Source organism: Hypanus sabinus, chromosome 4, assembly GCF_030144855.1.
Source record: "Hypanus sabinus isolate sHypSab1 chromosome 4, sHypSab1.hap1, whole genome shotgun sequence".
NCBI classification, from domain to species: Eukaryota; Metazoa; Chordata; class Chondrichthyes; order Myliobatiformes; family Dasyatidae; genus Hypanus; species Hypanus sabinus.
This window is the reverse complement of record NC_082709.1, coordinates 22,524,815-22,550,684: the sequence shown is the minus strand read 5'-3', so window position 1 is coordinate 22,550,684 and position 25,870 is coordinate 22,524,815. Positions and strand designations below refer to the sequence as shown.

Sequence of the window (25,870 nt, the reverse complement as noted above, 5' to 3'; positions counted from 1 at the left end):
CACCTTCGGTCAGGACAGAAGATACTGCCAGTCTGAGAGGCGGACAGGTCTGCGTGCCAAAAATTGTTGCAGAAGCAGAGCCGAGGAGTCAGACATCAGGAAGAGCCGTGGTAGGAGGGGACTCCATAGTAAGAGGTACGGAAAGGGGTTTCTGCGGCAACAGGTGAGATTTAAGGATGGTGTGTTGCCGCCCTGGTGCTAGGATCCAGGACATCACGGACCGACTGCAGGAAATCCTCAAGGGTGAAGGTGAACAGCTGGAAGTGGTAGTGCATGTCAGCACAAATGACTTCGGGAAGAAGAGGAAGGACATTCTGCAGCGGGACTTTAGAGAACTCGGAAGGCGGCTGAAAAGCAGGACTTCCAGGGTGGTCATTTCTGGTTTGCTTCCAGTTCCTCATGCTGGAGAGGGCAGGAACAGGGAGATAATGGATCTGAATGTGTGGCTGAGGAACTGGTGCAGGAAGCAAGGATTTACATTCTTGGACCACTGGGATCTGTTTTGGGGTAGGGATGAATTGTACAAAAGGGACGGGTTGCACCTTAATAGGTGGGGGAACCAGCATTCTGGCAGACAGGTTTGCCACCGCAACACAGATGTGTTTAAAGCAGTGGGGGGGGGGGGGGGGGGAAGAGGGGATGAACTGGAAATATAAGGACGGAGTTAAAGGGAAAGTGAAAATAAGAAAAATTAAAAAGGACAACAGAATCAATGAAGTAGAAAGCTCAAGAAGAGATCATACAGTATGGGCATGTGAAATAGGAATTGATATGAAAGGAGAGGGGAGTACCGAATTAAAAGTATTATATATGAATGCAGGAAGTATAAGGAATAAAGTAGATGAGCTTGAGGCTCAGTTGGAAATTGGCAAGTACGATGTTGTGTGAATAACTGAGACATGGCTTCAAGTGGACAGGGCCTGGGAAATGAATATTCAAGGATATACATCTTATCGAAAGGACAGACTGACTGGCAGAGGGGGTGGGGTTGCTCTGTTGGTGAGGAATGATATTCAGTCTCTTGCGAGGGGGGACATCAAATCTGGGGATGTAGAGTCATTATGGATAGAACTGAGAAATTCTAAGGGTAGAAAGACCCTAATGGGAGCTATCTACAGGCCCCCAAACAGCAGTCTGGATGTAGGGTGCAAGTTGAATGAAGAGTTAAAATTGGCATGTCTCAAAGGTAATGATACAGTTGTCATGGGGGATTTCAACATGCAGGTAGACTGGGAGAATCAGAATGGTACTGGACCCCAAAAAAGGGAGTTTGTGGAGTGCCTCCGAGATGGATTCTTAGAACAGCTTGTACTGGAGCCTACCAGGGAGAAGGCAATTCTAGATTTAGTGTTGTGCAACGAATTGGATTTGATCAGGGACCTCGAGGTAAAGGAACCATTAGGAGGTAGTGACCATAATATGATACGTTTTAACCTACAATTTGAGAAGGAGAAGGGAAAATCAGATGTGTCAGTATTACAGTTGAACAAAGGGAACTATGGAGCTATGAGGGACCAGCTGGCCAAAGTTCAATGGAACAATACCCTAGCAGGGAAGATAGTGGAACAAAAATGGCAGGTATTTCTGGGAATAATGCAGAAGGTGCAGGTTCGGTTCATTCCAAAGAGGAAGGAAGATCCTAAGGGGAGTAAGGGGCGGCTGTGGCTGACGAGGGAAGTAAAGGGCAGTATAAAAATAAAAGAGAAGTATAACATAGTGGAAAGAGGGTTTCTTCTTTTTGTTAACTAGCAGGAATGCTAATTTACTGATAACGAGAATGGTATTCCTTTGTAAACCAAATGGGGATTAATGTTCTTTCTTCTGAGTCTGTAAGCTTTTGTTGACGGGCTTTTGGGCAGATCGGCGCGAGGGGGTCGAGAGAGAGGACGCAATGCTCTAAGCTGGACGAGGATCGGACCCCAAAGGGGGGTCCGAGGCCGGGAGATTCTCCGAGGAGGGGGGGGGATGAAGCTAGATGTGCTTGGTTGACCACTCGGAGGGTCCTGAGCTGTTTGGAGAGTCGAGGAGTTTGGAGGGTCCTGAGCTGCGAGTCGAGGAGTTCGGAGGGGATCGAATGGTGGCCAGAAGACTTCAGTAATTGAGCTCCAACGGCTGTGCACGAAGTGGTTTGGACTTTGATAAGTTTGGCGCCTTTTCTTTAATTTTCTCTTCATATATACTGTATCGTTATTAATCACTTAGTTATAGTAACCTTTATAAATTGTACTCATTTAATTGCATATGGTGTACTGTCTGTTTTTGGGTGAGGCGGGGACATCACACAGCATCCACACCAGCTGATTACCCAGTTTGGCGGGGCCGAAGGCTGCTCCCCCTAGACGAAACGAGCTGAGCGAGCCTGAGGCGACCCAGGGGGTTACATTGTGGGGTGCTCGTCCGGGATTGATTTCTGTGGAAGCTGTGTGATCACCCTCTTTAAATTGTGTCTGCGGCGAAGAGCTGGTGTGCCTTTGTGGGTGTGTGATTGCTGGTTATCGCGGTGTGTGTGTTGGGTGGGGTGGCTGCTGTTGGCTGACGAAATGGTGGTGGGACCATGGGCTGTCCGTACTGTTTGGAGAGTGAGGAGTGACAGGTTGGGATGTTTCATCAGTGGTGAGCTCCGCCCAGTAATTGGAATAATGTCCAGCCCTAAAGGGGCGGAGCGGACCCCTCAGTTGTTGGGTGAGTGGCAGTGCTTGGCTGAGGGAAAGCGACAGGGACGGGTTGAAAGTTTGAGTAGGCGGGCTGGTGACTTTGTTAGAACTGTCAGGCGCAATTACCTCGAAGTGACCGCTGCCAGTTCTGGGAAAGTGTGGGAAAATGCGTGTGGTTCGACTGGAAGTCAAATGCCGCAGCTGGGGGGCTTATCATATCCGTGGCAGGAGATTGGTGGGAAGTTTTTAGGGTATCCCTTTTTGCCTAGGGGGGCAGATAAATTGCTTGTGGTGCCAAGGGGATCTGTTGTTCCGTTGATTCGAGAGGTGTCGGGAAACTTAGAGGAGGCCCAGTGGGGGAACGGCTTGGGGTCTCTGGGGGAGCACGTTCCCAGCAATGTACCAACAAACTCCCAAAAGGAGCAGACCCTATTCCTGAAGGATTAGAGGGGCCACGCGCACAGGTGTTGTTACGGATGGATGGAAGTCAAGTTAAAGCCATCCTCGGCACCGGGGCGCCGGTGAAGTTGCTGTACAGTTTGTTTCATAACCGTTATTGGAAGCATTTACCCTTGACAACATTGAGGACACTGGAGATTCGGGGTACCAGTGCCGGTGATTATCCAGACGACGGTTGTTGGTCAGTGAAAATGGAGTTCTTAGAGGCAAATGTGGAGGAGACTGAGGTTCAGGAATCGTTAATGCTGATGTGTCCGGACCCTGTTGAGACGGGCAGCGTTTCTGTTCTAGAGAGAACCAATATCCTGTTGATGCGCTTGGGGGCCTGCCCGGAGGAGGCAGGTGAGCGCTGTTTGGAGGCATTGTCGATGCACCCAGGGTTTCGAGCTGCTTGTGCGGACGTGTGTAGCAGCATTGGGCTGATACCGAATTCAAACAAGAGCCAGTGGTGGTACGGCCTGGGGGAAGTATCTGAGGGTGAGACCCTCTTCGTGGACGCTGCGAAATACCACAAGGGAGGGGAGTTGACTGCTGAAGACACCTCGGAGAGAGAGAGGTTGCGGCGACTGGCCCCTACAGCCGTGGAAGATGTAGGCAGCGTGTGTGTGGATTATATTGCGTTGAAGAAGCGCACTGTCAGTGACCAGAATATGGCCCTGAGGGCCGAAGAGGCGATGGTCTGTCTGAGTGGTGCGAAATGGTTTAAGGTGCTGGATCGGAGGAGTGGATGTTGCCAGATCCCGATGAGTGGGGCCGACAAGGAGAAGACGGCCGTTATAAATTCCCTAGGAGTCTTCGGGTCCGAAAAGATGCCACAGGGCATATCTGGAGCCCTTGCAACCTTCCTGCTGGGCAGGTGGAAGACCATAGGGGATGTGGAGGCGTTTGGAGTTTTGGTGTATGTGGATGATTTATTGGTATTTGGATTTGCCTCAGGAGAATATGAAGTGAGGTCGTTGCAGGAGCAGCTGAGAACTACCGAGTTAAAGTGTTTTCGGGACACGTGCCAGGGCTGACGAAGGTCGCAGCTGGTGAGAGACTGTCTCTACGGAATCCAGTTTGAAATGAAGACGGAGATTCTGGAGAAAGTGATCTGGAACCATTCGGAAGACTTACAAGTTGGAGAGAATGAAGAAAGTTGTCTGACTGAGGGTAATAGCAAACTGAGAACCAGGAGAGGGGAGTTTGCGGAGGTGAAGAAATTACAGATGAATCTCAGAAGAGAGAAGCGGAAGCTTGAAGGGAACCTGAAGATGACCATTGACAGTTCAAATGAAGTGCAAAACCTGAAAGTTGATCTGGAAGAAGTCATGAGGAAGAAAAAGCTGGAGAGAAGTGCAGTGAATACTGAACAGGAGGCTGAAGAGACTGCGGGAGCAGTGCAGGCCACGTGTTTCCGTTTGGAGAAGATCAAACAGCAGCTACCGATCACAGGAATGAGGAAGAATACAGATTCGATGGATGATGTGCTGGATGTGTGGTACATGCTGTCTTTTGCTGACTTTCCCTCGATTGAGGAAGAGACCTTTGGCCCTTCTCCCATTGAGTCAGGTGTAGCGGGGAGGGTTAGCTGTGTGCAGTGTGGGGCATGAGTGAGAGGTTGAGAGAGGAGTTGGTAGTGGGCCCAAGGTATCCCCAGTTGTGTCCGAGCCTGAAGGGTTTAGGTGAGGGGGTATGGAGGCCTCAGAAGGGTTAGGGAACTCCCAGATAGTTGGCCTAAGTAGCGCCTGAGGAACAGGGCGTGAGGGTTACTGTGTGGGGAGAAGATGTCACTGTTTGTGCTTGGGTTACGGTGTGTTGGCAGGAAAGGTGGCGAGTTATTTAGTAGTCATGAGGACATGACTTTTATTTGGTGGAGGGAGAGTGGAAAGAGGGTTTCTTCTTTTTGTTAACTAGCAGGAATGCTAATTTACTGATAACGAGAATGGTATTCCTTTGTAAACCAAATGGGGATTAATGTTCTTTCTTCTGAGTCTGTAAGCTTTTGTTGACGGGCTTTTGGGCAGATCGGCGCGAGGGGGTCGAGAGAGAGGACGCAATGCTCTAAGCTGGACGAGGATCGGACCCCAAAGGGGGGTCCGAGGCCGGGAGATTCTCCGAGGAGGGGGGGGGATGAAGCTAGATGTGCTTGGTTGACCACTCGGAGGGTCCTGAGCTGTTTGGAGAGTCGAGGAGTTTGGAGGGTCCTGAGCTGCGAGTCGAGGAGTTCGGAGGGGATCGAATGGTGGCCAGAAGACTTCAGTAATTGAGCTCCAACGGCTGTGCACGAAGTGGTTTGGACTTTGATAAGTTTGGCGCCTTTTCTTTAATTTTCTCTTCATATATACTGTATCGTTATTAATCACTTAGTTATAGTAACCTTTATAAATTGTACTCATTTAATTGCATATGGTGTACTGTCTGTTTTTGGGTGAGGCGGGGACATCACACAGCATCCACACCAGCTGATTACCCAGTTTGGCGGGGCCGAAGGCTGCTCCCCCTAGACGAAACGAGCTGAGCGAGCCTGAGGCGACCCAGGGGGTTACAATAGCAAAGATGAGCGGGAAACAGGAGGACTGGGGAGCTTTTAAAGAGCAACAGAAGATAACAAGAAAAGCAATACGCCAAGAAAAAATGAGGCATGAAGGTAAAATAGTCAAAAATATAAAGGAAGTAAAAGCTTCTTTAGGTATGTGAATAGCAAAAAGTAGTTAAGACCAAAATTGGGCCATTGAAGACAGAAACGGGTGAATTTATTATGGGGAACAAGGAAATAGCAGATGAGTTGAACAGGTACTTTGGATCTGTCTTCACTAGGGAAGGCACAAACAATCTCCCAGATGTAATAGCGGCCAAAGGAACTAGGGCGGGGGTCGGCAACCTGCGGCTCCCGAGCCATTTGTGGCTCTTTCACCTCTGTGCTGCGGCTCCCTGTGGCTTTGGGAAATAATTGGTCAGTATTTAATTAAAATGTATTTTATGTTAGTTTGTTAGCTTTTGAAATGTAATTATGGTGATCTTGTACAACCTAAGTGTAACGACACATTTCCTGCCACATCCGAAACGGCTCACAATTAGCCAGCATTCCGGCTAAGGGAGATAGCCTACGGGGGTTTGTGAGTACGCGTCTTTTGCAGCATCTGCGTCCATGGGGGCTGGGTTGAGGGAGGCTTAAAAGCAAGGCTGTTTAGTTCGAATAAAGCTATCTTTGACTGCAGTTTACTGACACCGCTACAACGTGTTTTTATCGCTGGCTGTCCAGACGGAAGGTGCTGAAACGCTTTGTCGCGTGTCTGGAAGAAGTGAAAACTTTCCTGGGCAGCAAAGGGCTCACCTTTCCTGAGCTGGAACAGCCAGAGTGGCTGGAAAAGCTACACTTCATGGTAGACATGACAGCGCACCTGAACACGCTGAACACAGCTCTTCAGGGGAAAGGACGTACAGCCCTGCACATGTTGGAGGATGTTTTGGCATTCGAGCGCAAGTTGACAGTGCTTGCCAGAGATTTACAGAAAGGCACTTTGTCTCACTTCCCCAATTTGAGAGAGTTCAAACAAGGTCACGACATGATAATTTCGGAGTATTTACATTCTGCAATCATCGCAATGCAAACATCGTTTGGGAAACGCTTCTGTGAGTTCAGAGAGGAAAAAAACACATTATCCTTCCCGGTCACTCCCTTAAGCATCGATCCTTCCCTACTGAATACGACTGCATTGGCAGGTGTGAGTCAACCTGATCTTGAGATGGAACTGGCCGACATAGCCGACAAAGACATATGGGTGTCCAAGTTTAGACGCTTGACAGCAGACCTTGAAGATGTTGCCCGTCAGAAGGCCGTTCTTGCTCAGAAACACAAATGGAGTGATATTGAAAACCTCACAGATGACAGCTTGCGATCCTGTGTAAAGATGAAGGTGACATCATACAGCCCTGATGTGCAGACGCTGTGCGCTGAGGTCCAGGAGCAGAAATCCCATTAACCAAGTATGATAAATATTTTAATTGCCTATTATTTTACTTATATTCATATTTTTTCATTGTTCAGTGAAATAGTCCTTTCATTTTTCAGGATGACAGCTGGCTGACGTTATTTTTGGTTTGCTGCTGGCGGAAAATTTAAGTTCGGCGTTTTTCATAAATACAAGAAGGACTCAAATAGACATTGAATATTTTACTTAAAAGTAACTTTCAACCCAACGTCTTTTTTTCGGAGTTCAAAATGTTTTTGTTGCATGCAGAAATGTAATTTCGTTTTCTCTGCAGGAGTTCATCAATTTCATAAATGCAACACATTATAGTTTGTTTATACATAGCATAAAGGCAAAAAAAACGTTGTATGCAGTGTTATTTCATTTTAAATGTCAAACGGGTTTTGCGGCTCCCAGTGTTTTCTTTTCTGTGGGAAACGGGTCCAAGTGGCTCTTTCAGTGGTAAAGGTTGCTGACCCCTGAACTAGGGTAAAGGATGAACTGAAGGAAATTTATATCAGGCAAGAAACAGTGTTGGATAGACTGTTGAGTCTGTAGGCTGATAAGTCCCCGGGACCCGATGGTCTGCATCCCAGGGTACTTAAAGAGGTGGGTCTAGAAATTGTGGACGCATTGGTAATCATTTTCCAATGTTCTATAGATTCAGGATCAGTTCCTACTGATTGGAGGGTGGCTAATGTTGTCCCACTTTTTAAGAAAGGAGGGAGGGAAAACAAGGAATTATAGACCAGTTAGCCTGACATCAGTGTTGGGAAAGATGCTGGAGTCAATTATAAAAGAGGAAATTACGACACATTTGGATAGCAGTAGAAGGATCAGTCCGTGTCAGCATGGATTTATGAAGGGAAAATCATGCTTGACTAATCTTCTGGAGTTTTTTGAGGATGTAACTATGAAAATGGACAAGGGAGAGCCAGTGGATGTAGTGTACCTGGACTTCCAGAAAGCTTTTGATAAAGTCCCACATAGGAGATTAGTGGGCAAAATTAGGGCACATGATACTGGGGGCAGAGTACTGACATGGATTGAAAATTGGCTGGCTGACAGGAAACAAAGAGTAGTGATTAACGGGTCCCTTTCGGAATGGCAGACTGTGACCAGCGGGGTACCGCAAGGTTCTGTGCTGGGACCGCAGCTATTTACAATATACATTAATGATTTAGATGAAGGGATTAAAAGTAACATTAGCAAATTTGCTGATGACACAAAGCTGGGTGGCAGTGTGAAACATCAGGAGGATGTTATGAGAATGCAGGGTGACTTGGACAGGTTGGGTGAGTGGGCAAATGTATGGCAGATGCAGTTTAATGTGGATAAATGTGAGGTTATCCACTTTGGTGGCAAGAACAGGAAGGCAGATTACTATTTAAATGGAGTCAAGTTAGGAAAAGGGGAAGCACAACGAGATCTGGGTGTTCTTGTACATCAGTCAATGAAAGGAAGCATGCAGTACAGCAGGCAGTGAAGAAAGCTAATAGCATGCTGGCTTTTATAACAAGAGGAATTGAGTATAGGAGTGAAGAGGTCCTTCTGCAGCTGTACAGGGCCCTGGTGAGACCAGACCTGGAGTATTGTGTGCAGTTTTGGTCTCCAAATTTGAGGAAGGCCATTCTTGCTATTGAGGGAGTGCAGCGTAGGTTCACAAGGTTAATTCCCGGAATGGTGGGACTGTCATATGTTGAAAGATTGGAGCAACTGGGCTTGTATACACTGGAATTTAGAAGGATGAGAGGGGATCTGATTGAGGCATATAAGATTATTATGGGATTGGACACGCTGGAGGCAGGAAGCACGTTCCCGCTAATGGGTGAGTCCAGAACTAGAGGCCACAGTTTAAGAATAAGGGGTAGGCCATTTAGAACAGAGATGCGGAAAAACTTTTTCACCCAGAGAGTGGTGGATATGTGGAATGCTATGCCCCAGAAGGCAGTGGAGGCCAAGTCTCTGGATGCATTCAAGAGAGTTGGATAGAGCTCTTATAGATAGCGGAGTCAAGGGATATGGGGAGAGGGCAGGAACGGGGTACTGATTGTGTATGATCAGCCATGATCACAGTGAATGGCGGTGCTGGCTAGAAGGGCCGAATGGCCTACTCCTGCATCTACTGTCTATTGTCTATTGACTTTTGAGTTGAAACAAGCAACTCATTACTGGGTCTGGCCAATGTTAACTGTACATTATTTTGTTGGGTTGACTCTGATCAATCAGCATTTCAAATGCATTAAAACCCTTCTATCATAACAACTGTCAATTCTTTTCTTTCACGGATAGAACTGGCCATTGTTCTGATTGCTATAATTGTTAAAAAAAACAGTAATCAATTCAAGGTTTAAGACTTCCTGCTTTCAAATGTACAAGGATATCTGCAATAACGAATTAAGGTTTAAAGAAACCCTTCTCACTGCAACAAATGCAAGGGTAAAATATCTTGCTATAAGCTGCACTTTCTTGCAATCTACATCATCTCACACACTCAAAACCGAAAATCCTTTTGAACAGTGTGTTGTCTACCAAATACCATTGCAATGCACTACACAGTCAAAAACCAAATGTCAGCAGTAGTAACTTTACCTCCAACCTGCATCTGGACTCCTGGAGTCATGTGTACGAATTCCAATCTGCTGCTGATGTTTGAGCTAGATATAAACCCAATTACAAAGTCAGCATGTTCTTCAGCCAGTTTTACCTAAACAAAGCAAATGTTACAATTAGAAACTAGTGTTTGTCTACTTTCACAACTTGGTATTCATTTGCAAAATAGCTAAATTAATACATCTATGATTGTAAAAATAGCAAAAACCAACTATAATAGATCAAATAATGAAAGTTCATTCAAATTTATCACTTCATAAACTGAAACTTTAGAAAAACATTGTAAACACAATGCTAGCCATGACAACAATTACAGTACATGCCCAACTTACTGTGACTGGGATTAATAGACTCTGAAATTACATAGAAAAAAAAATCAAACTGATGAGTTTTGATGCCCTTGAGCAGGGAGTCATTATTAGCAACCATTTCTCTCAGTACAAATCAAGCCTGTAGGTATGTTGCAGAGTTTGTAAGTTTAACCTGTTGAATTCCCTCACTATGTTACCATTTTAGAGACTATAAATCAAACAATTTAATTACCGCTGCTGTGGTGTAGTTCCCTGTAGCTAGGGAACCCTCAGAGCTCATTTCTGCAATCAGCAAACAGCCTCGTTTCAGAGGCATGCCAACTTCTTTTAGTCCTTTTATTACTCCAGGGCCAGGAACCACATGAGCATTCACAAAGTCAGACCACTGAGCAATTTTGTATACTCCACCTGAGGGATAAAAAAGAAACAAATCAATAAAAGCATTTTTACACCGCAGAAATGTGAATAATTCCCAATGCTCATGTCCTGCTTGGTCGATGCTGATGTGTCATCACCACAAATCAAACTCTTTTGGCATTCTCAAGCAGCTACCAATACTTGAAACGGCATAGTCAGACATGTAGATACAACACTTGTTTCAGCAAAATGTCATAATGCGAACACATACACTGCCTTCCAATCAAAATATTTAATGTTTCTTTTCTAAATATTGAAAATACTGGATTTGGGAGCAGTTTTGCCCTGAAGCCTTTGGGCTCCTGGATGGGCTTTAATTGTCTCTTAAGTGACTCGCCACTTGCCCATCATAAGTCAGGCCGAATATTAAAAGGAAAGTTATACTAAACAAAGAAATACACAGAGATCAGGGATTGATGCTTTCTCAGGCACTTCGAATAACGTGGACATGGCCTTCCCCACACCACCCAACCCCGTATTGGACCACATGCTCGAGATTCTCTTATGCATTCTCATCCAGTGCAACTATATCCCTTTCAAAGGGTAGTGACCCTAGGTGCAATCTAGGCACCATTTTATAAAATGGCCCAAGCCTATGAAGGCCAGCATGCTATATGCCTTCTTCACCATCTATTCTAACTATGTGGCTACTTCAGGGAACTTAAAACCCAGGTAACCTCTGTTCATCACTACTACTTTGCACCTACCATTTTACTGTACATGTCCTAGTCTCATCTGACTTCCCAAAATATACTACTTCACACTTGCCAGGATTAAAATCCTGCTGCCAATATTCTGCCTAACTTTCCAAGTATGCGTACACTCCTTTAACCTTGACAACCTTCCTTGAATGTTCATCAAATACCAATTAGTTACTAATACCTCCTACATTCACATGCGCTGTTAATCTATATATCACAAACAAAGTTCACAGCACTGATCAAAAACTCAACTTCGACCGCTGCCTTCTGCATCCAATCACCAATCAACTTTGGAAGCCATTAGACAGCTCATCTTAGAGCCCGCATGCTTTAATCTTCTTATCTCGCCAACCCGTGGAACCTCGTCAAATGCATAAGTCCGTGTAGACAAGACCTTCAATCTTCTTTGTTACTTCTTAGTCAGAGCTTAAGGGAAGCCTGATCCCAGTAAATCAATGTGATTCCTCACTAAAGCTCTCTGCACGTTTGTTGTTGTGAGCGGCCTATGAAATATCAAGGCAAAGTATGGTGGCCTTGCAAAATTCATCACAATTGTCTGACAACTTCTTGATGGTACAATGGCCAGAGTAATGGATAACAAGAGTCTGCAGACTCATTCCCAGTCACAAAAGGTGTGAAACATGGCAGTGTGCTTACCCCCATTGTTTAGTAGAATGTTCTCTTTTCAATGCTATCTGATGTCTTCCTTGATAACAATGGAATCAACCTTAGATTAAGGACTAATGGTGCTCTTCTTTAACTCAAAACAAAAATCCAAGAAGCCACCTTAAGGGGGATCCTCTTTTTTTGTTGATTCAGAGCAAGCTCTGAAGGTGATATGCAGAAAAGCTAGGACAAATTTGTTAGTGCCTCTGGCATCTTTGGCCTCACAATTCGCAGCAGTCTGCACCAAATACTCGCCACATACAGACATTCTTGTAGAAGTATAGAGGCTTTCCATAGTGGATGAGTTCACATACCTTGACAACTCTGTCAAGATCAGTCAACATTGATAATTAAGCCAACACAGGATAGCAAAAGCAAGCTCTGCTTTCTGAAGACTGAGTAAAATGTGGAAACAAAGTGAAACCTACCTAAAGACCAAGCTGAAGTTGTACTGTGCCGCTGTCATACTTTATTCTGCTTCCAAGACAGTGAATAACAGCTATGTCAGACAGATTAGCCTTTTCCAGATGACCAGTCTGTGCAGAATTCTTCATATCAAATGGCAAGTCAAGATTGCAGACATACAGACTACTACACATTGCTGAAAGAATTGTAGATTATGTGGACAGGATATAATAGAAGAATGTCTGATGACATTATGGAACGCTAACTGCTGGCAAACAAAAGAAGTGGTGGACTGAAAAAAAAGATTCAGAGACTTTCTTAAAAAAACCCTTGAGTTTCAACATTGAAACACACTACTGGGGGCAAGCACTGTTTTGTCTCCCCATGTAAAAAGCAGTGTTCGCTCTCATGAGAAGGCTAGAATGGAGAAGCTAAGAAAAAACATAGAAGATTGAGTTCATAGATATCAACAGCACCCCTACATCTTGCACCTGTGTGAAAAGCCAGAACAATTAAATCTGCCATCTCTGTAAGCCTTGCAATACAATAGACTAGATGTCATGATCTCGAAAAAAACTGATCAAATTAGTAAGGCAAGATTTCTCCTGCATAGAGCTACTTTAACAATCCCCGATCAGCCTCAACTTTTCCAAATGTACATCCTTCAGGATTTTCTCCAATAATTTGTTTACCTAAGCAAGGTTCACCAATTTTTAGTTATCTAGCTTATTCCTGTTGCCCTTCTTAAATAAAGGAATGGCATTAGCAATCCTCCCGATATTCTGGTACCCCACTTGCGGCTAGCAAAGATGCAGAAATCATTGTCATCGATTTCATTAAGACCTAGGGACTTATGAACTCTCAACCTCTCTAATACCACTGACCTGTTCCAGGTTACCTGAAAACACATAGCAGAACTCAGTTTCTTTCATGTCCTTCTCGTTGCTGAATACAGATGAAGAGTATTCATTCAAGATATCGCCCACACTGCATTGCTCTAAATATAGATGACCACTTTGCCCCCAGTCTTTCCCTGACAACTTTCTTGCTCCAAAAAGTTTACAGAATGGGATTCTCCTTAACCTTCTATGCTAGGGATATTTCATGGTCAACCCCGGAGCCACCCAATCGCTAAAGTTCTCTCCTATACACTTTATATTCCTTAAGAATCTGTCAATCCCAGCTACCTACACCTGCGCCATGTTTTACTCTTCACCCCTCCCCCGCCAACCAAATTTTCAATATCCTTATCATCCAGGGTTCCCTAATTTTATCATCTCTGCCTTTCACTTTTTCTAGAACATGGGGAACATGCTCCCCCTGAACCCTTAGCTCTTTTTTTGGCAGAATTCAAAAGGTAGCTTTGCCAAGTGAAGCAAAGTATTGGTAATGCATTGTACTTTTCAGTTGCTTCAGGGATTCATTTCACAGTACCCATTACGAACTTTTAATCTTACCTTCATACTGGTGCTTAACAGTGTTTCCAATATCTGCAAATTTTCGGTCTTCAAATATCAAAAATTCATGCATATTGGCAATGGCTCTGAGCTCTTTGAAGGCTTCTTCATTAAAGTCACTCAATACATCAACATGCGTTTTCAAGATGCAGATCTCAGTACCAATTGAATCAGCCAGCTGAAGTAACTCTTTGGAGTTTGTAACATCGGCAGCCAGACACAAATTTGTTTGTTTCTTTTCCATGATGTTAAAAAGTTGGGCTGCGATTGGATGAACCTCAGGAAGCTGAGCACGATCACCATAACTGATTGCTTTAAAGTGTGTTTTTACATTTGACGGGTTGTTGAGTTGTTTGGTTGAAACATTTACCATTTCTTTCACTGGTACATTAGAATTTGTTTTTATGAATGTTTTGACATTTTCTGCCATGTCAAAATCAACTTTGCCTTGTTTGTATAGAATCTCTAATAATCTGGATAAGGAACAGACAGAGTGTAAACGTATCCCTTCTTTTTCCAATTTGGCTCCTCCTCCTTGTTCTCGGTCCAACAACACCACTGCATCAGTGACTTTTAATCCTTCCTTACGAAGAACTTGTGCAGTCTCCAAGACACTAGAACCACTTGTGACAACATCCTCAACAATAAGACAGGTTTCTTCCGGGTTTAAAGTGCCTTCCACTATGCGCTTTGTACCTGCAATTACAGAAATTATAAAATATCTTATTAAAAATAGATTCTGATGAGGTAAAAAAATCTAAAATGGCCAGGTTCTTCCAAAGAAATTAAAATACTAAAAATAATCACATATTCTGATGCGCTATTAGGTAGTATTGTTATAACTCCTTGACCCCAATTGTCAAAGTGTGGGATAAGGGATAATCTTGAGCCTAGGAGGACTTTGAGGAGCTATTATTCAATATTTATAGTTTTTTTTAAGATGTCTGATATTGAATTTTTAAAACAATACTGAATCAAATAATATAAATATTAATTAGTTTAATCTAAAAGCATTCATAATAAAAAACCTAATTAGGCAATATAGTTAAAAAGCAATACCTTCCCCTTTACACAGACCCAGTGAAATCAATGGGGTTTCAAGTCATACATTAGGTTGGACAGAGTTTAACGAAGATTTCCCTGCATAATGTGCGGGGAATACACACAAAATTCTGGAGGAACTCAGCAGGCCAGGTAGTATCTTTGGAAAAGAGTAAACAGTTGAGGTTTCAGGCACAGATTCTTCTGTGTTCCTCCAGAATTTTGTGCGTGTTGCCTTGGATTTCCAGCATTCACAGATTTTCCTGTGTTTGTGATGTGGGTGGAGTCCACCAAACATAGGCTCTGCTGACACTGAATGGTTCAGGTATCCCAATATATGAAGTGCTAGAAATTCCAAATCTGAACGCAGACATTAAGTATCAGGATTTAATGGAGTTTTCCTCAGAAAGAGCTGCTGCAGCAGCCAGAAGATTCTACACCAAAAGGAACATTTTTACAAGAAATATTAATAGGAAATGGAAAGGTGCAATATAACACTGCTTCGAGTGGTAAAAGATCTTCACATTAAATTACCTGTTACTCATTTCAATTCTCTTCCTACTCTGACCTCCACCCACCTTTGACCTCTTGCATGCTTTCAAGAAACAGCATCTTCTAACTCAACACTCTTTTATTCAACTTTCTCTAACTATCTCAACTAACCAGGCATTCCTTTTATTTCAGAAACTAAGCAGTTACAGTGTTTTGTATTTCAGTTTTGGCACTGTATTTTTGTTCATCTATTTACTTACATCCTGTTATTTTAACTGGTCTTTGCCACTGTCAATCATGCAGTCAACATTCACTGCCCTACCATAAATGACTTTCATCACCACCTCAAAAAACTCTCATAAAATATGACCCACCCCTGCAGAATATCAGACTGATTATCTTAATCAGGCAAAACTTTTCCAAATGTGCATAAAACCTACCCCCAGGAATCCCTTCCAACAGCCTCTTCACCATTGATGTGAGGCTCACCAGTTCATAATTTCCAGTATCTTCTCTATTGTTTCTTGAAACAAGAAATAACAGTGCCCACTCTCCATTCTGCCCAGACCTTGCCAAAGCCCCAGCAATACCCCCCCACCCCCCGCATAGTTGTTGATCTGAGACATTCTTATCAAGCCCTAGGGACCAGATGGTGCTGATGAAGCCCAGTAACTACTTTACAGAGATAAGTAAAGAATACAATTAAATACTTGATTAGTAACATTTTTTCTCTGGTAAAATCTATGGTAAACAATCACCGCAGACGATAAAGAGGAGACTTTGATAAGAAATCTTGAAGTAAAGGAGCCATCAGGATTTGATAACAGATCTTGAAATAAAGGAGCCACTAGGAGGTAGTGACCATAATATGATAAGTTTTTATCTGCAATTTGAGAAGGACAAGGGCAGATCGGAGGTGTCAGTGTTGCAGTTGAACAAAGGAGACTATGGAGCCATGAGGGAGGAGCTGGCCAAACTTAACTGGACAGATATCCTAGCAGAAAAGAGAGTGGAATAGCAATGGCAGGTATTCTTGGGAATAATGCACAAGGTGCAAAATCAGTTCATCCCCCGGAGAAGGAAGGATTCAAAGGGGGGAAAAGGGCCACAGTGGTTGACAAAGGAAGTCAGAGTTTGCATAGCATTAAAAAAAAGGAAGTATGACAGAGCTAAGGTGAGTGGGAAGACAGATGATTGGGAAATTTTTAAGGAACAACAGAACTGAACTAAAAAGGCAATACGGGGAGAAAAAATGAGGTATGAATGTAGCCAGGAATATAAAGGAGGATAGCAAAAGCTTTTTTTTTTAGGTATGTGAAGAGAAAGAAGATAGTTAAGAACAATGTTGGGCCCTTGAAGAATGAATTGGGTGAAATTGTTATGGGAAACAGAGAAATGGCAGAAGAATTTAATAAGTACTTTAGATCTGTCTTCACTAGGGAAGACACAAGCAATCTCCCAGATGTATGGATGGGCCAAGGACATAGGGTAACAGAGGAAATGAAACAGATTGACATTAGGAAGGAAACAGAGATGAGTAGACTGATGGGACTGAAGGCTGACAAATCCCCAGGTCCAGATGGTCTGCATCCTAGGATACTAAAGGAGGTGGCCCTGGAAATTGCGGATGCATTGGTAATCATTTTCCAATGTTCCTTAGATTCAGGATCAGTTCCTGAGGATTGGAGAATGGCTAATATTATCCCAGTTTTTAAGAAAGGAGGGAGGGAGAAAACAGAGAACTATCGTCCTGTCAGCCTAACATCAGTAGTGGGTAAGATGCTAGAGTCCATTATTAAAGATGAAACAGTGGCATATCTAGCTAGCAGTGATAGGATTGGGCCGAGCCAGCATGGATTTACCAAGGGCAAATCATGCTTGACTAATCTATTGGAGTTTTTCGAGGATGTAACCAGGAAGTTAGACAAGGGAGATCCAGTGGATGTAGTGTACCTTGATTTTCAGAAGGCATTTGATAAAGTCCCACATAGGAGATTGGTGGGTAAAATCAGAGCTCATGTCATTTGGGGGAGGGGGGAGGGGGGAAGATATTGACATGGATAGAAAACTGGTTGGCAGATAGAAAGCAAAGGGTAACGGTGAATGGGTGTTTCTCGGAATGGCAGGTGGTGACTAGTGGGGTGCCACAGGGCTCAGTATTGGGACCACAGCTGTTTATGATTTACATCAACAATTTAGATGAGGGCATTGACAATAACATCAGCAAGTTTGCTGCTGATACTAAGCTGGGTGGCAGTGTGACATGTGACGAGGATGTTAGGAGAATTCAGCGTGACTTGGATAGGCTGAGTGAGTGGGCAGATACTTGGCAGATGACATTTAATGTGAATAAGTGTGAGGCTATCCACTTTGGGAGTAAGTAGGAAGGCAGATTATTATCTGAACGGTGTAGAGTTAGGTAAGGGAGAAATACAAAGAGATCTAGGAGTCCTTGTTCATCAGTCACTGAAGGTGAATGAGCAAGTGCAGCAGGCAGTGAAGAAGGCTAATGGAATGTTGGCCTTTATTACAAAGGGAATTGAGTACAAGAGCAAGGAAATCCTTTTGCATTTGTACAGGGCCCTGGTGAGACCACACCTGAAGTATTGTGTACAGTTTTGGTCTCCAGGGTTAAGGAAGGACATCCTGGCTGCAGAAGAAGTGCAGCGTAGATTCACAAGGTTAATTCCTGGGATGTCCGGACTGTCTTACGCAGAGAGGTTAGAGAGACTGGGCTTGTACACGCTGGAATTAAGGAGATTGAGAGGGGATCTGATTGCAACATATAAGATTATTAAGGGATTGGACAAGATAGAGGCAGGAAATATGTTCCAGATGCTGGGAGAGTCCAGTACCAGAGGGCATGGTTTGAGAATAAGGGGTAGGTCATTTAGGACAGAGTTAAGGAAAAACTTCTTCTCCCAGAGAGTTGTGGGGGTCTGGAATGCACTGCCTTGGAAGGCAGTGGAGGCCAATTCTCTGGATGCTTTCAAGAAGGAGCTAGATAGGTATCTTATGGATAGGGGAATCAAGGAATATGGGGACAAGGCAGGAACCGGGTATTGATAGTAGATGATCAGCCATGATCTCAGAATGGTGGTGCAGGCTTGAAGGGCCGAATGGTCTACTTCTGCAACTATTGTCTATTGAGACTGAAGGTGAGGCAAAGCTGAGGTAGATGCAAGGTGAATGGAGGTCCATCCACCTAATCTGAGGTTTGATTGATCTAAGCGCCAGGCTGAATGAGAAAGGTCGGTAAGGTCCAAATTGTAGGATCCACGTCCAGAATGCATTGAAGCAACAGGGCGCGGGTCCTAGAGCGAGGAACAACCAAATGTTTAGATGATTTTAACGCTGGGTCTGAAGGACTGAAAAGGAAGAGTGTTGGGAACAGAGGTAATGGTTGGACTGGTTCTGTTCGCTGCACCGAACTGAGGCTGAAGCTGAAGCCTGCTCTAGTTTTGTGTCTTTGGGCTTTGTGCTGTTTAAATGGCTCTGCGCAGAACTAAGGCTACAGCTGTGGTCTGCTCTGGGCTTTGCATCTGTGGATTCATTTTCATTCTGAATGTTAGCTGCATACTTTCATTGTTTGCACAATTTGTTTTTTCTCTCTACAAATTAGCTCTGTGAGTCTTTTTTAAAAATGAGGTCTTTTGGGTTTTTTTTGTTCTGCAGCTGTCTGCAAGGAGACAAATCTCAAAAGATGTATAATGTATACATACCTTGATAATAAATGTACTTTGAATAGCCATCTGAATGCTCCTTAAGAGAGACAGCTCTTCTTGATTTCAGATTCCTACATTAGCATCTCTTTTATCAAGTCAAGTCGCTTTTTATTGCCATTTCAACTATAAACTGCTAGTACAGTACACAGTAAAAAAGAAACAACATTTGTCCAGGACCAAGGTGCAACATGAAACGACACAAAACTGCACTAGACTATGTGAGACAACTCAAGACTACACTAGACTAAATAAAACAACACAAAAACTACACCATTCAAGAGACCTACACAGGTCTATGTAAAGTGCACAAAACAATGCAGGGCAGTACAATAATTGATAAACAAGACAATAGGCACAGTAGAGGACAAATTTCAATATAATAATAAATGATGTAGATGTCAGTCCAGGCTCTGGGTCATGAGTTTGATAGCTTGGGGGAAGAAACTGTTACATAATGTGGTCATGAGAGCCCGAATGCTTCAGTGCCTTTTCCCAGATGCCAGGAGGGAGAAGAGTTTATGAGGGGTGTGTGGGGTCCTTCACAATATTGTTAGCTTTGCGGGTGCAGCATGCGGTGTAAATGTCTGTAATGGCGGGATGAGAGACCCCGATGATCTTCTCAGCTGACCTCACTATCCGCTGCAGAGTCTCGCGATCTGAGACAGTGCAACTCCCGAACCAGGCAGTGATGCAACTGCTCAGGATGCTCTCAATACAACCCCTGTAGAATGTGATGAGGATGGGGGGATGGGGAATGGACTTCCCTCAGCCTTCGCAGAAAGTAGAGACGCTGCTGAGCTTTCTTGGCTATGAAGCTGGTGTTGAGGGACCAGGTGAACACCAAGAAATTTGGTGCTCTTAACGATCTCAACAGAGGAGCCATCAATGGTCAGTGGAGTGGGGTCACTCCGTGCCCTCCTGAAATCAACAGCCATTTCTTTTGTTTTGTTCACACTCAGAGACAGGTTGTTGGCTCTGCACCAGTCCGTTAGCCACTGCACCTCCTCTCTGTATGCTGACTCATCCTCCTTATTGATGAGACCCACCATGGTCATGACGGCAAATGATGATGTGGATCGAGCTGTGTATTGCTGCATGGTCATTGGTCAGCAGAATGAACAGCAGTGGACTGAGCACGCAGTCCTGGGGAGCCCCCGTGCTCAGTGTGATGGTGTAGGAGATGCTGCTCTCGACCCAGACTGACTGACGTCACCCAGTCAGGAAGTCTAGGATCCAGTTGGAGAGAGAGGTGTTCTGGCCCAGCAGTTTCAGCTTTCCAATCAGGTGCTGAGGAATGATTGTGTTGAATGCTGAACTGAAGTCTATGAACTGCATTCGAATGTACGTCTTTTTTGTCCAGGTGGGTTAGGGCCAGGTGGTGGGTGGTGGCAATGGCATCATCTGTTGAGCAGTTGGGACGATACACGAACTGCAGGGGGTCCACTGACGGGGGTAGCAGAGTCTCGATGTGCCTTGTGACAAGCCTCTCGAAACACATCACGATGATGGATGTGAGTGCAACTGAACTGTAATTGTTGAGGCAGGACACTGAAGACTTCTTCAGCACAGGGACGATGGTGGCAGCCTTGAAGCACGTTGGAATGAAGGTGCTGTTCAGGGAGATGTTGAAGATGTCAGTGAGAACATCTGCCAGCTGGTCTGCACACCCTCTGAGCACTCTGCCAGGAACATTGTCTGGTCCAGCAGCCTTCCATGGGTTGACCCTGCATAGTTTTTCTCACATCGGCCATGTTAAGAGCTATGTCCTATTCCTCAGTGAATACTAAAGTAAACTGCTTCTTTGGTATCCTGTCCACATCCTGACTCCAAGCATAAATTTCCTCCTTTATCCTTTAGTGCTCCTGCCCTCTCCCTAGTCATCTGCTTGTTTTTCATGCAAATCTAAAATACCTTTGGATTTTCTTTAGTCCAACCTGCCAAGGACATTTAAGAGTCAGTGTCACTACAGCACAAAAACAGGCCCTTTTGTCTATTAGTCCATGGCGAACCATTAATCTGCACTAGGAACATAGTTCTCCATACCCCTCCCATCTATGTACCTATCCAAATATCTCTTAAATGTCATAATTCACCCTGCATCCACTTGAGCTGGCAGGTCGCTCCACACTCTCACCACACTGAGTGAAGAAGTTCCCCCTCATGTTCCCCTTAAACATTTCTACTTTAACACATTCTCAACTTCTAGTTCACCAACATAATTGGAAAAAGCCTACACCCCTCATAATTCTGTGTATACCTCTATAAAATCTCATCTTAATTTTCTATGTTCTATTCCTTAAAGTCCTGATCTATTTAACATTTCCCTATCACTCAGTTCCTCAAGTCCCAGCAACATCCTTGTAAATTTCCACTGCTCTCTTTCAATGTTACTTACATCTTTCCTGTAAGTAGGTGACCAAACCTGGACACAATGCTACAAATTAGGCCTCACCAATGAAGTGAGAGCAACCTGTTTTCGCTTATCAAAGAGGATTTTCACTTTTATGAAAAAAAGACCCGCTTTATACGTGTTTACCCTGAGAAAGACTACCACGACCGTGAAGCCTTGTGCGGGCAGTTGTGTGCGCATGTGTGTACGTGCCCATTCCCCCCCCCCAAATCGATTTTCGCTCGCTGTCTTCCCAATTCTGTTAAGTTGAACTACAACCTTACATACAATATTTCTACTTATTTAGACTGCATATTTATCATATCATTGCTGCTTCTACTATACGTTTGTGTTAATATAGGTTTTATGTGCTATTTGGTATGATTTGGTAGTTTTTTTTTGGGTCTGGGAACGCTCAAAAATTTTTACCATATAAATTAATGGTAATTGCTTCTTTGCTTTACGACATTTTGACTTACAAACGGTTTCATAGGAATGCTCTACCTTTGGATAGCAGGGAAACTTGTACCAATGCCCTTGAACAGAAACTCCTACAAAAAGTAGTGGATATGGCCCTGTCCATCATACAAATCCCATTTCCAGAAAAGTTGGGATATTTTCCCAAAGTGCAATAAAAACAAAAATCTGTGATATGTTAATTCACGTGAACCTTTACTTAACTGACAAAAGTACAAAGAAAAGATTTTCAATAGTTTTACTGACCAACTTAATTGTATTTTGTAAATATACACAAATTTAGAATTTGATGGCTGCAACACACTCAACAAAAGTTGGGACAGAGGCATATTTACCATTGTGTTACATCACCTTTCCTTTTAATAACACTTTTTAATCGTTTTGGAACTGAGGATACTAATTGTAGTAGATTTGCAATTGGAAATTTTGTCCATTCTTGCTTGATATAAGACTTCAGCAGCTCAACAGTCCATGGTCTCCGTTGTCTGATTCTCCTCTTCATGATGCATCATACATTTTCAATAGGAGATAGATCTGGACTGGCAGCAGGCCAGTCAAGCACACGCACTCTGTGTCTACAAAGCCACGTTGTTGTAGCCCGTGCAGAATGTGGTCTGGCATTGTCCTGCTGAAATAAGCATGGACGTCCCGGGAAGAGACGTCGTCTTGATGGCAACGTATGTCTCTCTAAAATCCTAATATACTCCTCAGAGTCAATAGTACCTTCACATACATGCAACTCACCCATGCCGTGGCCACTGATGCACCCCCATACCATCACAGATGCTGGCTTTTGCACCTCTCGCTGATAACAATCAGGATGATCGTTTTCATCTTTGGCACAGAGAACTCGACGCCCGTTTTTTTCCGAAAACTAGCTGAAATGTGGACTCATCTGACCACAGCACACGGTTCCACAGTCTTTCGGTCCATCTGAGATTAGCTCGGGCCCAGAGAACTCGCTGGTGTTTCTGCATTGAGTTGATGTATGGCTTCCTCCTTGCGTAATACAGTTTCAAGTTGCATCTCTGGATGCAGCGATGGTCTGTGTTAAGTGACAATGGTTTTCCGAAGTACTCCCGAGCCCAGGTGGCTATAATTGTCACAGTAGCATGATGGTTCTTTAGGCAGTGCTGCCTGAGTGCTCGAAGATCACGCGCATTCAACAGTGGTTTCTGACCTTGCCCCTTACGCACTGAGATGTCTTTGAATCTTTTCACAATATTATGTACTGTTGATGTTGAAAGACCTAAATTCTCTGCAATCTTGCATTGGGAAATGTTCCTTTTGATTTGACTAACAATTCTCTCATGAATTTTGGCACAAAGGGGTGAGCCATGACCCATCCTTGCTTGCAAAGACTGAGCCTTTGATGGATGCTACTTTTATACCCAGTCATGATACCTCATCTGCTAACAATTAGCCTGCTTAATGTGGAGTCTTCCAAACCGTTGTTACTTGAATATTCTGTGCACTTTTCAATCTTATTTTAACTCTGTCCCAACTTTTGTTGAGTGTGTTGCAGCCATCAAATTCTAAATTTGTGTGTATTTACAAAATACAATTAAGTTGGTCAGTAAAACTATTGAAATTCTTTTCTTTGTACTTTTGTCAGTTAAATAAATTGAATTAATTTATCACAGATTTTTGTTTTATTGCATTTTGGGAAAATATCCCAACTTTTCTGGAAATGGGGTTTGTAGATAAAGCCCCTCTTCCACTGAACACGAAGTGTTTTTGCAAGTAGTATCCAGCATCAGGGACTCCCATCACTCAGTCATACTCTCCTCTCACTGCTGCCATTAGGAGGGTGATTCAGGAGTCTCTGGACTCCCACCACAAGGTTCAGGAAGCTATTGCCCCTCAACCAACAGGCTCTTGATCCAGAGTGTATTACTTCACCTGCCCCATCACTGAACTGTTCCCACAACCTATGGGCTCTGCTTCAAGTTCATGCTTGTGATATTTTTGCCTATTTATTTATTTTGGTTCCTAAGTTTGTCAAGCCGAGGACTAGTAGTGGGGACAAGTTCCCGCTACCTAAAAGTGCTCCTCATGGCATGTGCTTCAAATAGCCTCTGACAACCAAGTCGAACTCCTGGCCTCATTTGGCTTAGCCTCTCAGCCCGGCAGAACTGTTTCTACTGACAGGAGAAGGGGCAAAGGTGGGTCCTGGCGCCTTAAAACCAGTGCTTTGGGTAGTAGGGGCTCATCAGCCTGGGAAGGCAGTCCATCTAAGAGGGAAAACTCTGATTTCAAACCTCCGCTGCCTTGCGGCCATACCCACTCATGGGAAAGGCTTCAGGAGTAAACCCTGAGGACAAATCCAGAGCTTGAGTCCCTAAGACATTGTCTTCAACCTCATTCTGGCAACTTTGTGATGACACTGGTGCCAAGCTGTATCAGCCCTTGCCCTTCCCTTGGACAACATTGGGGGCATGGAGAGGGGAGATTTGCTGCTTGGGCAACTGCTGGTCTTCCATACAACTTTGTCCAGGCCTGCACTGTGGAGAGGACACTCCAGCGTTGCCTCGCCATGACAGCACATCACGGAAAGCAGCAGTCTACCAGTTATAATCCTGCGCTCGATTGGCATAGAGCAAGGTATCAGGAATGCTCCTCTACCAACACAGACTGAAGCAAGACTTTCTAGGCACAGATCCATGGTCTCGCAAGACTAACGGATGCCACAGATCTCTATTTATATTTACAGTCTATTGTCTTTTGCACACTGGTTGTCTGTCAGTGCCATTGGGTGTGATCTTTTATTGATCCAACAGATCAATATTGAATTATTGAATTTACTATGTATGCCCGCAAGAAAACGAACCTCAGGGTTGTATATGCTGACATGTGTGTATTTTGGCAATAAATTTACTTAGAACTTTGAACTCTAAAAAAAAATTGCTCTTTGCCAAGTGCCTAACGATGTGCAACACAATGCCTCTTTGGGACTATATCGCACAAAGTGTGCTGACTGCCCTTGCTCGCTTATTTAAAATTTTCTCTCCCTCCAAGCAATCTGGTGTTCCCTTGCGACTGTGATCTGCAAAATGGTCTGAATTTTGTGCTTTTCATGCCCCTTTTGGCACTCCTAATCCCCTGCTTGAGTCCTTTACATGCTTTCATTTCTTTACTGATCTGACTGTGCTAAAGGCCCCACACTCAAACATTTTTTGGTCCTGTATTTCACAAATTCTAACAAATAAATTTGAATAAGCGAAAGATTTATAGTTTCATTCTCTAGTTTAAGTAATTTGATTGTAGATATTTGACCACCTCTGATAGAATAAGCAAGAAGAAATTGTGATCACTCATTTCAAAAAGGCAAATTCCGTCACTAATCTCACCGATTTTTTGGTACATCAATAATGGAGGGATTACAAATTGTGTAGATTTTCAAAAGACCTTTGCCAAAGTACCTCAAATTTACAACATTCAATGGTAGGACTATCACTGTTTAAAATTTAGATTTTGGAATCAAAAGCAATTTCTAAATTTGCAGATGCAGCCACAATGGTGGGATATTCAATCAGTGAGTAGGATGTCAATTAGTCTCTGAAGAATAACCAGCAGAATGGGCAAATAGTTGGTGAATGAAGTTGTAAAATGCAAGGCAGTACATTTTGGTAAGAAATAAAGAGATTACTTATTACAAGATGCAAATCCACGTGGGATAGAGAAGTAAGTTAACACACAAATTAGCTAAGTCAACTGAAGCAAATCACACGCTAGGATTTATGTCCAGGAAGGAATATCGCATCAAATCTACACATCTTAAGTATACAGCACTCCATATGTTCTGGTTACTCTGTCTATAAAGACACTGGAGAGTGTTATAACAGAAATAAGTGGATGCACATTTTAGGAAAGGATGTGCAAGCTATCTTTTTCCAGAAAATAAAACGATTGAGCGGTGAACTAATAAAGGTCATTAAATTACAAAATAATATTGTACAGCAGCAGCAAAGAAAATGTTTCCACTTGTGCAGAACAGCATAACTAGAGACAAATCAATACAAGATAGTTTCTTAGGAATCAAACAGAGAATTCAGAAGATGCTTTTGTCCTGAGCAATCAGTGCATAGAAATTGCTACTACAGGAAGTGG

General features: G+C 43.6%; 1 protein-coding gene across 1 annotated transcript in view; it reads right to left on the bottom strand.

The window, feature by feature from the left end:
- umps (uridine monophosphate synthetase) overlaps positions 1 to 25,870 on the bottom strand; it is a 46,375-nt gene that overhangs the window by 8,680 nt on the left and 11,825 nt on the right. The window contains exons 3-5 of the mRNA XM_059966563.1: positions 13,637 to 14,332; positions 10,223 to 10,398; positions 9,659 to 9,773 (exon numbers count right to left, since the gene is read on the bottom strand). Of these exons, the coding sequence (XP_059822546.1) occupies positions 9,659 to 9,773; positions 10,223 to 10,398; positions 13,637 to 14,332 (987 nt within the window). The remainder of the gene's footprint in view (positions 1 to 9,658; positions 9,774 to 10,222; positions 10,399 to 13,636; positions 14,333 to 25,870) is intronic.